This window comes from Phacochoerus africanus, chromosome 4 (assembly GCF_016906955.1).
Source record: "Phacochoerus africanus isolate WHEZ1 chromosome 4, ROS_Pafr_v1, whole genome shotgun sequence".
Taxonomy (NCBI): Eukaryota; Metazoa; Chordata; class Mammalia; order Artiodactyla; family Suidae; genus Phacochoerus; species Phacochoerus africanus.
The window spans coordinates 106,845,948-106,863,257 of record NC_062547.1 but is presented as its reverse complement, the minus strand read 5'-3'; the positions used below and the strand labels follow the sequence as shown (position 1 = coordinate 106,863,257).

The following is a 17,310-nucleotide window of genomic DNA, read 5'->3' as shown; positions in this document are numbered from 1 at the left end:
CTATTAATTTCTTTCTAGCTGAAGTTGATGGCACAGCCAGCAATTAAATCATGATTTACATTAAGTTAAAGGATAAAGTAGCATTTTAAAGCCAACTGCCATTACTTGCATTATTTATTCATAGGGTACTGTGTAATTGCAGATTTGTGCTGAATAAAGACAAATGTGTTCTCTTTATTGAAGAACTTACAGTCCAAAGATAGAATGGAAATTTAGGAACAACTTTAATTTTTCAGGATCATTAAAACAGGCATTCTAATGGAGGGGGTTAAGTTCAAAAGACTCTTCCATGGATAAGACTTTTTACCCAACATTTATATTTATAGTTCTTATACCTTATAGCATATTACGAAAAACCAGACTGTCCTCAATTTTGGCCTTAGTATTGGCCTATATGTTTATTTTAACTTGGCAAGTTGTTTTGGATACATATTTCATGAATCTAATAATATCAAACAAATGACATTAAGTTACACTCTAAATGCTGAATTGTTTAAATATGGAGAGGGGAATTTCTTGAGCTTCACTGAACCATTATCAATCATTCAGAAGTGTTCACCTCAATCTAAAAAGTACTATGCTTAACAAATTCCAAAACAGCAGCATTACACTCTTGAGAGTTCAGACATTTGTCTTATGTGTTGCCATGACTGGTTCTTGGTATGCTTTAGTTTTGCTGTCCGTGGGTTTGTTTTGTCTTGTTTGGGCCAGGTGAATGGTGTCCCCAAATTTAACCCGAGGCTTAACACATGAATTAAAACCATTTTCCTCTTGAAGATTTTCATATTTCAACCTGCCCATTAGAGAAGAGAGTTTGGCATTGTGGAGCTTTAGATTATTATGATCACACTGAGGACTTATGTCCATACTCCCCCTTCCCACTTCCTGTTCCAACAGTACAGACTACTTCAGAATTCCCCAGAGCAGCAGCATTTTACTCCTCTCTGGAGTCACACCTACTCTTTCCTCTGCTTCCACCCTTCTACTCTCCCTCTGCCTGGTTTGCCCCTTAGTTTTGCAAACCCCAGTTTATTCTGTGTGCCGCTCCTAGGAAGCTCACCTTATTGCTCCCAGATATTTAAACAAGCTATCTGCTTCCAACCAGCAGCTCACCCAAATACAAGGTACATAGTTCAAATGGTGCTGTTAGTTCATGGTGCCATATTGCAATTTGTTTTTATTATTTATTTTTCATATCTGTCCACCTCTAAGTAAGTGATCTCCCTGTTTGGTCAGATGCTGTATTTTATTCATTTCTGTCTTCCCAAAGCCTTACATACTGGCCCGCAGTAATTGCTTAAAAAATGTTGGGTAAATTTAAGTAGGTGATACATATTATTCAGTCATCATCAGTGAGTAGTGTTTATCTGAAATCCAGAATGTTTTTGTTTTCTGCTTAACAATAAAAAGTTAAGGGGGAGTTCCCTTTGTGGCTCAGCAGTTAATGAACCCGACTAGGATTCATGAGGATGCTGGTTCGATCCCTTGTCTCGCTCAGTGGGTTAAGGTTCTGGTGTTGCTGTGAGCTGTGGTGTAGGTTGTGACACAGCTTGGATCCTATGTTGCTGTTGCTGTGGCGTAGGACGGCAGCTACAGGTCAGATTTGACCCCTAGTCTGGGAACCTCCATATGCTGTGTGTGCAGCCCTAAAAAGACAAAAGACAAAAATAAAAAAAATAATAAAATAAAAAGTTAACCTAGAGAAGTTAGCATACTAACCATGTACTGCCCACCCCCTCCGCATCCCAGTCCCTTTTAACATAAATAAGAAGCTGTTTTATTCTCGGAGTTTCTGCCTGTTGAGAAGTCTGTGTGATAGATATGCATTAATGCAGGCAGGATTTGCCTAGATATCAATAAACTCGAAAGGCTCCCGGTGGGCCACTTGTAGTGTCAATAAAGGTTCATAATTACTTGCTCCTTTGAGCATTTTAAACCCAACCTCCTATTTGCTCCACTGCGAATAGGAGACTGGAGACCAGAGAGGTTCTTCACTTTCTAAATCTTAGGGGAAGAATGGCAAATATTGCCAGGCATCTTGGGTTTTTAAGGAGAGGATTTGGCTATTATCCTTGCTATTTTAAGCTGTCAAAGGACTAGAAACTCAGAATAACCACCTTTTTCTCCCTCCAGCAGAGAGTTGATAGTGAGCCTCACCCTTACATTACTGGGCTCAGGGAGGTGTAAACCTCAGGGGTCCACAGCTGCAGACACTGCTCAACCTGAAGGAACAAGTGATGTAATTTAGAGAATCTCTGTGAGGAAGGGGGAGGCAGAGAACGTGGGACCTGCTCAAATTGATGGGGGAAACTCCTGGCTTCCAGGCATTATTTCTCCTGAGCGGTGCCTCCATCAGCTCAGAGGTAAAAGTCAAACCAGGACTGGTACAACCCAGTGCAGCAAGCACTCTGGGTGAGGAGAGTGAGGACCATAGACATGGAGAGGTATTCTGATCAAGACTCTAAGACTGGCAAAGTGTCCCTCCCATTCAATACAGTAGAGGTAAAAATAAAAACCAACCAACCAACCAAACAGAAACAGGAGAGGGAAGAAGAGAGTGAGAATCAGATTAAAGACACATTGAGACTTTGTAGAACAGCTTGCTCCTCCTTCTTTCCTTCTTTCTTCCCTCCCTCCTTCCTTCCTGAGTATAGGTGTACTTGGGTTTAAAAACAAGGTCCTGCTTTTCTCAGAATCCTCTCTCTCTTCAGTGAAGTTTAAGTAGGGTTGGAGTTTCCTTGACTCCTGCGTGAGGAGTTTCCAAATGGCAATGAATGAGAGTCACATAAATATCCACAAAGTTCCTAATGACACCTCTGTTATCACTTGTTTCCTGCAAGATTCTGAGTCGGGTGGTCATCCACCACCCACACCGAGTGGGCGATCGACTAATCCGCTCATGTGTGTATTTGTACTTTCCATATTAAGCTGTGCACGGAATATAAAACGTTCTCCAACTCCTCCTCCCTCCCTCCCCCATTCATTCTACTTGGGAGGGCGCGCATTTGCGTGTGTGCACGCGCCTGTTTGTGCGAGTGTCTGTATATTTAGCAAAGACGCGTGGAAGAAGCTACACCTCTTGCTACCCACTCCAAGCTCTATCTGAGCAGGACGCGTCTCCGATCTGTCACCAGCAGAGGTATCCTCTCTACGCTGGTGCGGACGGACTATCTCGGCGCTTCCTTGTGCGCAGAGCTAACGCTTTGGTGTCCCGAGAGAGCGACCTGACTTCTTCCTACTGCTCTGCTCTCTTCCCACGGTATGCGAGTCCTGATGCGTGCGAGTGTGTGTGTGTGTGTGTGTGTGTGTGTGTGTGTGTATACACACGACTGTGAGCTTGTGAGCTTCCTCTCCCAGCACAGTGCAGACAACGCCAGCGACGTTACTCTCCTAGCAGCAGCCAGCAACGCAAGGCAGCAGCAGCCTCCGCCCCCTCAGTCCCGTGATTGGCTGGTTTTGCTCATCATTTCCCTGCTAGAAAAAGGGAAGGGCCAGTGACGCCCCCGAACCCAGCTGCAGAAGCGGCCGCCACCTCCCATGCACAAGGTGTCTCTTCGGAAAAGAAACCTGAGCCCCAGGGAGGCGGCGCGGAGCGACCCGGGCAGGGCTGGCGGGAACCGCGAGGGAGTGCGCTGGGCACTGCTCGAGGACCAGCGGGAGCTCGGCTGGGCTGCAGAGGACCCTCGAGACCTGCCCCTGAGATCCCAGCTCCACGCTCTCCTCGCGTTTTACAGATTCCCCTTCCCCGTGACTACATCTCCCCAAAACGGAGCCTTTATATGAAGAGAAGGTGAGGGAGCTGGGGCAACCAGGACTTTCCCGGTCACCCAAGATGCGCTCCATTAGGAAGAGGTGGACGATCTGCACGATAAGTCTGCTCCTGATCTTTTATAAGACAAAAGAAATAGCAAGAACTGAGGAGCACCAGGAGACGCAACTCATCGGGTAAATGCAAAGCTTCATTTTAGGATATGTCAAAAAGTCAAGCCATAAATGAAATGTGAATATAGACGATAGAGTGAGGGTTGGGGTAGTATGTGCGTTGGGGTCAGCTTGTGAATGTTTAGTCTCGTGAATTAAATAACAAAGGCTGTGGTTGAGGTGTGTATGCTCTCTACGTGGGTTCCCAGTATGAGTTCAACTTGCCCTGTGCGGCGATAGTGGCGGTTGTATTGGTGCCGGGGCTCATAAGCCCAAGTCATTGCAGAAGTGTCAACAAAGAACGGGTGTCCTTGCCCTTTTAATCCCAAGGCAAAACTCAATCGAGATGTCTTTATTCACCATCTGATTGTCCTTCCTTCTTTCCTGCCCCATCACTGTAGGGAGATAACTAGAAAAAGCTGGCTTCCTGAAAGGCTGAAGTTAATTAAAGCCCAGAAAGCAGGAAATGTGTCTCTGTTTCTTTACAATTCTTTGGCGTTGGGTAGATCTGTGTATCATAATTCGAATTAGAAACTCCGACACAAGCAACCATACTTCCTTATTTGCTCTCCGTGGGTAAAACGCATGGGCGTCATGGTTACAGTTTTGGAAACTGGGAACTGTAGCTTCACACAGACTGTATTTCTGCTCTTTCTTTAGTTTGTCTAGATGAGTTCAGACTCTTCCTCCACCTCAGTAAGTTCTCTAAATATCACACTTCCTTCCTCCCTCCCTTTGGCCTCTGTATCTTTGAAGTTTACCCAGGAGGTGGCTGTAACTCTGTGTTGCTTACATAGCTTGGAAGCGTTTTCTGAGGATGTGAACCCGGTTGTCAACTCTGTACAAAGTCCTGTTTCGGAAATCCTCCCTCATCCCGAGGCGTCCGCTATCGCCATCAGAAACTGCACGCTGGCAAAGATGACATTTATGAAAACGGAGATAGAACCCTTGCCATTGTGTTCTGGGGTGTGGGGGTGGGCAGAGGACTGCCAAAACGTGTGTGCGCGTGCACACACACACACACAAACTTCAGGCACTCCATTTCTTAATATTCCTGCTCCTCCCTGAGTAATGAGAATTTAGGTGAGCAAGACTCTTGGCTCATCCTTACAGAAGAAATTGTTATTTTATAGAAGATTAAGTTAGGACAATCGAAAGGAGAATGAAGAAGGTAATACGGTATGGGATGGTTGGTATGCATCAACAAATCTCTAAATGGTCTATTTTCGAGGGAAAATGCCGAACTGTATGAGGTCGTTAACACAGGGAGTGGGTGGGTTGAAAATTCAGCTTAGCTCGATTGTCAGAAAAGAAGGACTCTGGGTGGGGGAGTGGGCATACCCTGTAGATCTGTGCTTCCCAGGCAGACAAAGGGGTCTTTAGGAAGGTGGTGAACCGGCGCGTGGGGGAGAGGCGGAGGTTGGGGCGCGGGGGTCGAGGTTCTTTGTTCCCTTCTGGGCTAGTGGGCTCCTAAGATAAGCGCGAGCCAGGACAAAGCGGCCAAGCCTCGCCAGGACTCTTAGGTTCCGGCCCTTGGCTGGCAACCCTGGAGAGCGAGAGTGGGCGGGACGAGAGAGGCGAGAGGAGGCGCCACATGCGGCCGAGCGTCCCTAAACCGCCGGCCGGGAGGAGGAACGCACCCCCAGTCCTCCGGGGGAATTAACAGACTGGGATGCTCCCCATTTCCTGGGTAACAATTCTTCTGTGGCCTTTCCTGGACGCCAGCCGGCCGGTGGGGGCTGCCCCAGGCGTGGAGGAAAGAGGCGGGGCGCGGCAGCGATCGGGCTAGCCCGGCGAGGTTCCTCGCACCCTTTTCGGGCTGAGCCAGCTTTTCCTTCTCTGAGATTGCGCGCGGCGGACGCCGGAGTTCATCAAACAGGAAGAGAGGTGCGCGCGGGGCTACCCCCTGCTCCGCGAGAGGTGGCCCACAGGGTGGAAGAATGAGTGAGGAGACGGGGGAAGCCTTTATTGCAGGAATCAGGGCCCTTTTCAAATAATAATCCTACTAACTTTTACTGCTCAGTCTGCAACCGGGCTCCTCCTCCATAATTAAAACCCGCAATTACGGCCGTGCGGGGCAAGGCGGAGAAGCGGCTGCCGGCGTCGCGCGCCCCCTGGGTGCCCCGCAGAGTCCTGGCTGCTGTGGCCGCCGCCGGCTCTTCCCTGGGACTGGGGAGTTGGCGCTGCCGGGGGCAACGTGAGGACACTTGGTCCGTCCCCTGCCCTCAGATGAAGCATTGAGAGAAGCTTGTGATACCAGTTTATGATTTCGTTTCAACTCCCGAATAGTGCTTCTGGTGGAGGAATTGACTCATCAAACGATCGTCTTCTCAGCGACTCTCTTTCTGCCATAGCCACACGTGGAGGGGCTTGTTTTGAGATGAGTAAACTAGAGTGGCAGTTTGGCCCCAAGAACCCAGGCCAGTAATCGGCAGTCTCTGACCTTTGGGGGGCACTGCGTGCCTTGTGACTGGGCAGTAGATTCTGTTAAGGGGACGCCTTCCCTAGTCCTTGCATCTTACAGCATCTCCCTAGATTCATATTTAACTTCTGGCTACCATTTGCAGTAGGCAGGCAGTTTCTTCAACTATGCGACCTCTCTCCTTATTTAACACTGGAGGTCCAGTCTAGAGTCAGTAGAACAGAGTTCTTATCTCCAGCATTGAGCAGTCATTCAACACGGAAGGAAAAAAAAGAACAACACAACTTTCCGACCAATCATCCACAATCTCATTTCTCTAGAGGAATACTAACGGCATGTTTTTTTGTTTTTGTTTTTTTTTTTTAATTTTTTTAAATAAAGAATTACTGGAGAATAGTAATAGGTCAAGTAATTATTGGACGTTTAAAATTATTTCCTTTGAAGCAAACCTATTAATTAGATTGACTAATCTGGTTAATAAATTTTAACTCAAAGGTCAGTGGGGGTGTAAAGTGGTCTATTCATAGCTGATGTTTTTTTCTTAATGGAAAGAATGGCACTTGCCTCACCACTGGCCTGTATTTTTAACTGGCTCTGTGTGGGCATAATTAGAATTGTATTAATTTAAGAGTCCTTCAGATAACCTATAGATAAAAATATGTGGGTATTCTCATGTAATGAAATAATGTCTGTGAAAGTGTAACATAAACTTTAATATCATACAGATATTTGCTTTGTTATTCCTTAAAACTTGCCACATACTCTTTTCCTGGTTGACCATAAATGAGTCTTCAACTTACTTTTCTTATCATCTGGAGATCTTTTTTAATTTGACTGTGTACTTCGGTTGCCTCACTAGATGATCACCAGTATTAGTTCTGAAACTTATGATAGAATTGACAGTGGGGATAAGCACTATACTTAAGAGTATTTCATTGTCAGCAGTTAGTTCCAGTTTGTTCTAAGGTAGAATCCACTCTTGAAACTCAGGAAACCAGAATCTGCATGTTATTTCATAGGTGAAATTTGGAATTCTACTAAAAGCCATAGGCAGTAAAGGTAGTACATCTCATCTTTATTTTTAGTTGTTTGGCACTTAGATAATGAAACACGAAATTGCCTGCTGTTTGTGTTCTGGCTCAGGTTGATGTAAGTTCTTTTCATTTAAATGACTTCAATTTTTATATTAAAGAGGAAATTTAACCTAAGGGAACACTTACATTCCCAAGCCAAGTCAAGAAGAGTTTGCAGTAGGGTTGAATGCTGGGCTTTGGGGGACCTGATTTCATGAAACAAAACTATATCATATATGTTATATACTGCAGAATTAATAGAAGAAATTTAGTGATGACTTGCAACTCATTTCAAAGGGAAAAATACATGTGAAGACTAGTAACATAACTTCTGATTAGCTTCTGTTACTGATATCACATAGATGACCACTTAAGTGGGGTTTTTCTTAGTTCCACACAAGCAGCAATAATTTATATATTGCTATATACTGCATTATTTATTTTATGTGCTATAATTTTTCCTTTAGAAGTATGTATTGAATCTTCCTGTGCATATAGTCTCATGCCAGAAATGTTTTTCAGTGCAGCTGTTGAGCAGTCCTGTCTGATCTGGAATGAGAAACTGGTAGGCGGTGGCAACATCCTTCATGCCTTGAGTTCACAGGAAGGAAAAACCTTTTCTAAGACTGAATACTACCAAGGTCACAAGGGAAAGATCCCTTGGGACCCCTTTAACTCTGTACAAATAAGTTTGCCCAGAGCCTCAGATTTCAGGAAGCCTGGCCTTCTCACACGTAAATGTAAATTCCATTGACTTCAAGGAGATGTGTGACTAGTTGTAGCTATTTTCATTCAAAATTATTTCCAGTGATAAAAGTCTGAAATTTGACTTATCACCAGTTCAATGAAAATAATTCAAAGAGCAGAAGAGTAATATGGTAGTATTTCATTAATATAAAACTGATTTAAACTTTTAAACCACTGTTTTTTTTTTAATCTTAGAGTTTCTAAAAACACTCTATACAACATCATAGCAATCATTCTGCCTTATAAAAATGTATCTTTATCTACCTATCAGTAAAGCAATCTTCCGCACATATTTAAAATGCCAGTTTATTTCTCCTATTGGAGTTTATTGTTGGTGAAAATAATTATTATAATTATCACAATGTGTTAGAAAAAGATAATATTGACAGGGCAGTAATTAGTGAGATGAAAATTGGAAAGATCCCTACCCCTAGAAAGGATGAGTGTTTGGGTCCATATCCTTGAAGACACATCTCCAAAAGTGTGAAGGTTAACTTTGTGTATGTCCACATTTTCATTCACATGTAGTTATTACCATTAGACATGTAGTATAAAAATTGACCCTGGGCCACTGAGTAGTAAGTGCATCCTATGTTTCTTTGCATCCTAAATGACCTCTCTAAAATGACTGTTATTAACCATGCATAGGTATGCAAGTATATCATTTTCATCAGTAGGCAGCTTAAAGCGTATTAATTTTTATACAGTTCTAAATTTCACAGGGAGTAGTTGCATTTGATGCTTTAAATTGCTTCAAATTGGAACTATATGTTTAAAAACGAATGCAAACCAAAATACCAAACAATAACCCTCCAATTACAGAATTCATCTAGCAGCTGTTTCACAGGCAATGTTCCCATTGATAGTAGAGGAAGATTGCCTACATAATAGACATAGATTTAGACTTTGTGACTGAGCAAATAGCTAAGTTACTTTTTAACTATGTTTTTGAGAGTCTAAAAAATTAAAAGGTGGTATGTAAAGAAATCTAGATATTCAAAGTGCAATGCCATAAACCAAGAAATAGTCTGTTAAACAATAAATACTTTCCTGTATAAAGGTCCTAATGGTCTAAATGCTGTCATAGGTATCTGTCTACCACTAGCACCCCTGCTATTAGGATGCCACGTGATATACATGCCTGATGATATTGATTGGTGGGGGTAGCACAGTTAATTTTTTTTTTTATAATAGGAAATACCAGTAATAATGGCTACTGCCTAAGTTTTCTCCCCATTCCTATCTCTATCTCACCACTATCACTGTCAGGAAAGCATCTTGTGCAATTGAGATGTTTTAAAACCAATGTAATTTTAGAAATTAGCCCTCAGTTGTGCTTTATAAATTACTTTTACATGCAGAGTCTCAAGTAATCCTCACAAAGTCAAAGCATATTAGATAAATTTGTTTTTTGTTTTGGGGTGTTTTGTTTTGTTTTGTTTGTAATTTTCAAGCTAAGGATAAGGCCACGGTGGCCCAGAAAGAGAATACTGTCTAAGGACATGTAGGCTAGCAAGTGACAGAATCCCAAACCTGCCCAGATCACCTGATATCCAAAGTCTTCTTACTCCAGAACAAAAGCTATCTCCATTGTTTCTCTACCTTTTCTGTGCAAATAACATTACAATCTTAGGAGTCACTGTTATACAGATGCAGGAGAATTGACCAAACATCCTGTCTCTATTGTCCAAACACAGTAGGGAGGGAGGGACTAAAGGGGTACAGAACTTTGAAGAGTTTTTTTTTTTTCTTCAAATAACACAAAGGTCTTTTCTTTATATGAAAATAGTTTTTTTCAAATATAGTAAGTGCAAATGATTGTCCTGATAAAGTTGTATTTACCTAATCTTTATAATACCTTTCATCATGCTCATACTTCTCCTTCCAACATGTGGAAAAAGTTGTATCTACAGTTTGTCACCAGTAATCTCAATCAAGTTATGCATTATGCTACTTATACAGAATGCTTCTTACTTTCACAAACCTGGCATTTTTGCTTTGTTTCAGAGATGGCGAGCTGTGTTTGAGTCGATCACTTGTCAATAGTTCAGATAAAATCATTCGAAAGGCTGGCTCTTCAATCTTCCAGCATTCTGTAGAAGGTTGGAAAATCAATTCCTCTTTGGTCCTGGAGATAAGGTAAGTTTCTTTAATAAGGCATAATAAATTTCACATTATGTTCTAGAATATGTTGGGCTTGGCAAATATATTGAATGCTTGATTTATAGTTTAAGTATGAATAATACTGCTCACTGAAGGATGTGAAATCATAAAACTGAAATCATTATATAGTCAGAAATTTAAGGATGAGTATGTGAATTTAAATATACTATCTTTGTACTAATGGAGTAAAATATTCCACAGAGTCCTAATATTTAACATACTTTACCCTTGTTACTCAGGATAGACATATATTTTGAGAATTATCTCTAACTTTTAAAGTGTGCATAGCAATTCATAGTAGGCATTGCAGCAAAATGCATGTTGAAATATACTTGAAAGAATGTCTGGAAATTAAAGAGGTGGAAAAATAATATAAAAAAGAACATATATATATGACTGAGTTACTTTGCTGTATGGTAGAAATTGGCACATTGTAATTCAACTATAATTTTTTTTAATTAAAAAAATGTAAATAAAAAAAAGGAATGGTGCCATGGAACTGCAGGAATGGTTAGACTACTTTGTTTTAAAGCTTTCCAGGTGTCTGGAATGGAAACAGAAATCAAACCATGGCAATATCAGGTGGAGTATGGTTGTTTTTAGTTTAGGGTTAACTTTGTATACTTGTAGGCAGAGTACAAGAACAAGGAGAAGAGTAACATACAATGTAGTGCACCTCTGAAGGAGTTTATACATTGATATCATCTGAGTAGAATATGGTCAGCAAACAATATTTATTTCAACTGGGCAAAAAGAGACTTAAAGCAGTATGTAAAAATTAGGAGCGTCCTTATAAAAGTACAGATTTTATATGCTCTTGAGAAATTGAAAAACATGACAACTCTGGATCCAGATTCTGCCTGAGAACTCGATGGCTGTTGCCAGCACTAACCATGATCTCTCCAGTTTGACAGTTTTACACCTGGGCTCCCTTTTCTCATGATACTTACCTGTTATCTTCCTCAGTATCTCAACCTCTTATACCCACAGTTGAATTTAGAAACCCTGTCAGAGATGAGATAATTATCAGGAAAAAAACTACAGAAGGTAGGACTAGATGGTGTTAAATGCAGTATGGTTAAGATTAGAACAGAGTCAGGATTACTATTTCTTAGAAGTAGATTGGAAAAAGAGAAATATGGATGATTAAGAAAGAAAATATTAGATCTATAAGGATGCCTAGAAAGAGAATATTCAAGTTTGAATGATTTGGCAAAAAAGGTGTCAGTTAAGGCTGCATAGATCAAGTAAAGGAAAGTAATGCAAGAAAGCAATGTCAAATAAGAAGTTGTAATAGTTTAATATATCTAGCTATGCTAGGTAATATATTAGATAAAGTTTAATAAATAAATACATAATTGATAATTGTTTAATTAATATAACTAGCCATGCCTTCCTAGTATCTATGAAAAAATGAATATTGTAGATGTGTGTGAGGCTACATCTGCTGCTATTATTAAGCTATTCAAGCTAAGTGTATTTAACATAAATTGACACAGAGAATTCATTATTGCACATTCACAGATTGATGAAGGTTGCATTCATATCTTTGAGGGTGATTGATTTTCAATTATGATAGCTAATATATATGAATGAAATGTTGGTACTCCTTTCGTATGGTTCTCCTTAACAGACAAAGAAGTAAACAATAAAATAGTGAGCAAATACTGAATAATACATCCAAAGTGGCCACTTCTTTACAAGGAAATAACAATTTCTAAAACAATCATTGTAAAATGTACAAACAGTTCATAAAAATTATTACTGCCTATAGCAGTAGTGACCAGTAAGTATCAATCCATTTGACACTTATAATAAAAAAATTAGAATATAAGAATATCTGATTATTGGCTTAGCTTATTTTTTTCGTCTATGCTCAGGCATGCAAAAATTCCTGGGCCAGAGATCAAACCTGTGCCATATTAGGAACCCAAACTGCTATAGTGACAATGCCAGGTTCTTAACCCACTGAGTGACAAGAGAACTTCTGGCTTGGCCTTTTTTAAAGTTATATTTGAAATTAGTCATAAAGTATTTCAGGTTATTATTTTCCTTTGTTTTTCCCATATGTCTATAGCATTTATTAAGAAGCATTTTACTGAGTGGGTATGGGTGTATTTTACAAGTGTTTTCAAAATTCTACTTTGAAGTTTTGATTAAGACATTACAACTAATCAGTTTTGATCTTACATGATTGAACTACACTTACAAATCTCTCATTTTTAAAATGAGCATTAAACTTATGATGCTCTTGTGACATTCTTAATAAATTGTTTATCTATTTGCATTAAAATGTGAAACAGTCCCTGAAGATAAATTATTTTTCCCTCCATTTGTAGAAATGATTTTCTTTCTTATTGTTAATTCTTCCAGCCCTGTATGCATTCTGCTGCTTTCACAATCACATCAAGAATTGATTCATATGTATTCATCCAACACCTGTACCTCTGGGGAGTTGTTTGAGAGAGAGTTCTATGTGTTAGCTCATTGCACTTTGAAAATTCATCAAGATTTAGGAAACTTAGCCCTAAAAAGAAAAAAAAAAAAGATTTAGGAAACTTTATGCATTCCACAGCTAACTTCACAATTAAACTAATTAGCTTGGTTAAAGCCTTAATTTTATAGGTAGTAGTTTGTTTTTATTATTGTAAGCTAAAAAAAGACACATTTAAGACGCATGAGATGTGAGTGTATTTGTGAACCTTGTACTGAGAGATTATCTAGTCATGTGTAACAGTTGTGACTTGACATTTTTTATCTTTGGGTCTTTTTTTTCTCATTTTTAATATATTAAATAGAAACCTAAAGAACGACAATATCAGATATGGATGTATAGAAATATGGGAGCTCAGCTACTCATAAGGAAAGATTAAGCACATCATAATTAATTAGTCAGTAAACATATTTTTAACTCTTAGTGTCATCATATATTAAAGTCCTTAAATAAGGTTTGCAGGTTGACTAAACATAATTGCAAATTTATATGTACTTCCCCTGTCAAAAACAATTTGCTGTTGCATGCATTGATTTACTTTAGAAAAGATCTGCTTAACAGTTCTTCTGCTTACTTTGTTCAGTGGAGCACATCTTGGGTCACACGGCTTGATTTTCCTAAAGTCAGGCCTCAAAGCCAGGCCTGTCTGACTGTAGAACGAAAGCTCTTATTAGACAAATTTTTTGGAAGACTATCTTTTAATCCTAAAAAAGCATACTGTTAAAATGCGTCTTTATGAAGTACACAGGGGTTGTATTTTTTTTGCTCTAATGAAAATGTAAGGTAGTATTTCTCTAATATTACCAAATGGGCTAAATATCAAATGGCCATCTGAAGTGTAAATTAAACCAAAAAGTGCTTTTCTTCAAGCTTTTTGAGGCAGTTTGGCCTTTTCATTTGGTTGTCTTTACGATTTTTATTTTGATACTAACTAGAATATCTTTCTTATAATAGCTAACATTCTAAGGTCAGAAGCCCTAACAAGACTACAGGCTTTTTATTTTTCTCCCCCAGTGTTTTGAGGTACATTGCCTTGTAGAAATAATCTTTTGAGGCAAAAAATTGTGTGTTCTTTCTGCTTTTTATAGCCATAATGAAACACTTGGCATTTCTTAAGCTGTTTTTTTTTTTTAAACAAATTATGTCAATAACAATTGAATTGATTCAGTGATTTTTGTCGAGTCAAAAGTTTATAAAAATTGATTCCTAATATCTGTATCATTACCTAATTTGTTTCTCAACTTGTGATACATTCCAGCTATAAAATTTGCCTCATAATACTTGCTGATGGAGTCAACAATGTCATTTAGATTAAGTTTTAGTTGCCACTGCACGTGTGCTTGTTGTTGACAGGAAACCTACAGAGAAGAAAGAGTGGCACCTGGTGATAGGTTAGCTATATTTAACATTTCACAAGTGAAAACAATGTTTAGTAAATTAATTCTCCAGGACTCTGCAGCTGCTCTTTCAAGGGATGGGCAATGTTGAAAGGGAAGTTCTACTTGAAAATTCAGTTGAAAAGTTTCTATTTAGAATCTGTTCCTGTCAGTTTAACAGTCTAAACCAACCTTTCAGTTTAAGCTGACATTGCCTAACAAAAAATAATCTTTATGACTAAGTTTTTTAGTCTTACTAAAAGTGAAGCTTTTTTTCTGATTCTTTCAGTTATCTTTATCTTTAAAACAGTTGCTGAATATGGGTGTTTGTTTTCCTGATAGGGTTTCAAAAAGTTCACTTACGCTTACAAAATGACAGTTAAGACCTGTAAAGAATCTCAGATTTGTTCTTTTAAGTCACGCACACAAAATAAAATCCCCTGCTTTAAATATCTGGTAATAACGACCACATAGTGGAAAAACTTATGCTGGTAGTCTTTGTATAAAGCATTGGCTTTGGTTGATTCATGTTTCTTGAGAGCCCATAAATTCCTTTTTTTCTCTCTCTCATTGTAAAGTAATCTTGTTTAACCTACTCTTTTCATTCGTGTCAGTTATCATCTGAGCAAAATGAGTATGTGCTCCTTAGAGATACATGTGGTTTCAGTTCAACATAAGATTTTTTTCATGCTTCCAATGACATTTAGTTAATTATATTTAAGCACTAGAGTTTTGTTTTGTTTTTTTTCTCATAGATTTATAGTCTGGACAACAACTAAACAAATCCATAGAACTTTTATAGTCCTTTATTCCAATAATCTAAAAAATGCCTACAGCCTGCTCTAGAGGAAAAAAACAAAAACAAAAATAAAACTAACTTTACTGTTTCCAAAGAAAAATATTAAGCATTGAAGTCACAATATTATTCACTCATAGTAATTGTTTACAGTTGTTCTTACATCCTACCCCAGGAATCTTAGCTCAGATAATTTTCCATGCCTAGATCTAGGCCCTAAAATAGAAACTAAAAGTGTGGTTAAATGTAAGAAAAAGATCACACTAGAGACATTCAAGGTTTCCTTCCCCCCTCCCCCTCTTTTAGTTTAAAAAGGCAATTCTACACTAAAAATTGTTCTAAGTTTTGCCTAAGGAACTCACATTTTTTATGTTGTGATTAGTCTCTGTGAATTGGTATTTTGTATTCTGTCTTGGAAAGGTTTTTACTATCTTTACAGCTTCCATTTAAAAAATAAACTACTCATAGAGTTCCCTGGTGGACTAGTGGGTTAAGGACCCAATGTTGTCACTGCTGTGGCTCTGGTCACTGCTGTGGTGTGGGTTCAATCCCTGGCCTGGGATCTACAGCAGCATGCTATGGGCATGGCCAAATATTTCAAAAATTAAAAATAAAAAATAAAGTACTATTGAGCTTATAACGCAGCATTGGAAGAATACATACAATAGTATCATGTACACTTAATGATTATTTATCTCATAAAGCATTATATTCTTGTTGAACTCTTATAGTACACTTTGCTATATCAGTCTTTCCTAACAATGAATAAATTAAAGGTGTACTATTACACTCAGGGATTTAGAGGACTTATGTTTGTAAATATTTTTGGTGCTAACTTTCTATAACACAGCAAAGGTGCTGTATTGGAATGTCCCTCTTGCTATCAGTTGACAAGCATTTAAGTATTAACTTTTTTATGAATAACAGGATTTTCCCTTTGGATTCTAAACTAAAGAGTTCTTTCAAATCTGGACCTCTAATATCTTTGCTTCATGCTTGCAAACATGCCACTACTTGTGAGTTACATGTTCAAAATGATAACACCATCTAGTTTGGTGATTTGACCACATCCGTGCAGTCTTTATTTTAGAGTCAGGCTTGTCATTTTCACAGGAAATGGAAAATAAATTTTTGAAATACAGATGTCAGGCACTGCTTAATTTTTTCACCAAACAACTAAACGGTAGTTAATATATACAAAAGTTGATTGCTGCTCTTGCTACTTGTTAACTTTTGTGACCAACCTCTGTGTTTAACATAATGAAAGACTTCTGTTTTCTGCATTTCATACTATATGTTTGCTAATTTCACAAGCAATTCTCTGCTTATGTAGTCTGTACTTTGTTGAGATGACTATTACATTGTCTGATTATTTGTATATTTTTTGACTGTCCCCCAGGGCATATGGGTGAGGGATGGAATCCAAGCTGCAGCTACAACAATGCCAAATCCTTAACCCACTGTGCAGGGCCAAGGATAGAACCCACACCACCAAAGACAACTGAAAGATCCTTAACCTGCTGTGCCACAGTGGGAACTCCTGTATTAATTTTAAACTTTCATTTCTAGGGCATTTATATAGATTTTCCTGTATAAATTGCCCTCCTTGCAAACCTGATACTCCAGATATTTGAGAAAAAAATTTCAAAAAATATTCTCTTTTTCAGAAGGCTGATGGGCATATTCCTTGTGTATAAAATCTGATCAAATTAATTTTCAGTCATCTGGTTTTCTAATTAGTTCACATGTTAAACTGGGACCTATTTAAAGCAAACCGAAATTAAAAAAAAAAAGGAAAGATATAGTTATTTTACATCCCTCCTAGCTAGTCATAATTCTGGCTTCTAAGTATGATTTGGGGAATTACACTTTTGGTGGAGTGATGGGACGAGATGATAGTTTGTGCTCAGTGATGAAATTTACAAATAGTGGTGACGCTTAAATAATAATGGCATTAGAAGAAAAATGTCTATCACATCTTGAATGTTTAATAATGACATTGTTTTTAGCACTCTGAAAATACAAGCTTGTAGTAAAAGCACTTCAATAAATAATATCCAACTTTCAACCCAGAAGAGTACTTTCTCGGATTGCCTCTAGGTGATATATATTTACTAGCTTGAGAACCAAGCAGTCCCAGACTTTTTGTAAGGCAGGTCATAGATTTACATGTTAATATCAATATAATTCTCTCAAAAACCTAACTAGGCTCCTGAACTATTTCCTTGTAGTTAGTTCTTGACATAAATACCCACCCAAAGTTCCTTCTGAATACAGTTCCTCTTTTTTTTTTTTAGGGCTGCACCCGTGGCATATGG

The 17,310-nt window shown here is 38.8% G+C and overlaps 1 protein-coding gene across 1 annotated transcript in view; it reads left to right on the top strand.

The window, feature by feature from the left end:
• Positions 1 to 3,465: 3,465 nt before the first annotated feature.
• Positions 3,466 to 17,310, top strand: part of ST8SIA4 (ST8 alpha-N-acetyl-neuraminide alpha-2,8-sialyltransferase 4) — an 87,928-nt gene continuing 74,083 nt past the window's right edge. The window contains 3 exon segments of the mRNA XM_047778365.1: positions 3,466 to 3,741; positions 3,743 to 3,945; positions 10,171 to 10,302. Of these exon segments, the coding sequence (XP_047634321.1) occupies positions 3,538 to 3,741; positions 3,743 to 3,945; positions 10,171 to 10,302 (539 nt within the window). The 5' untranslated portion in view covers positions 3,466 to 3,537.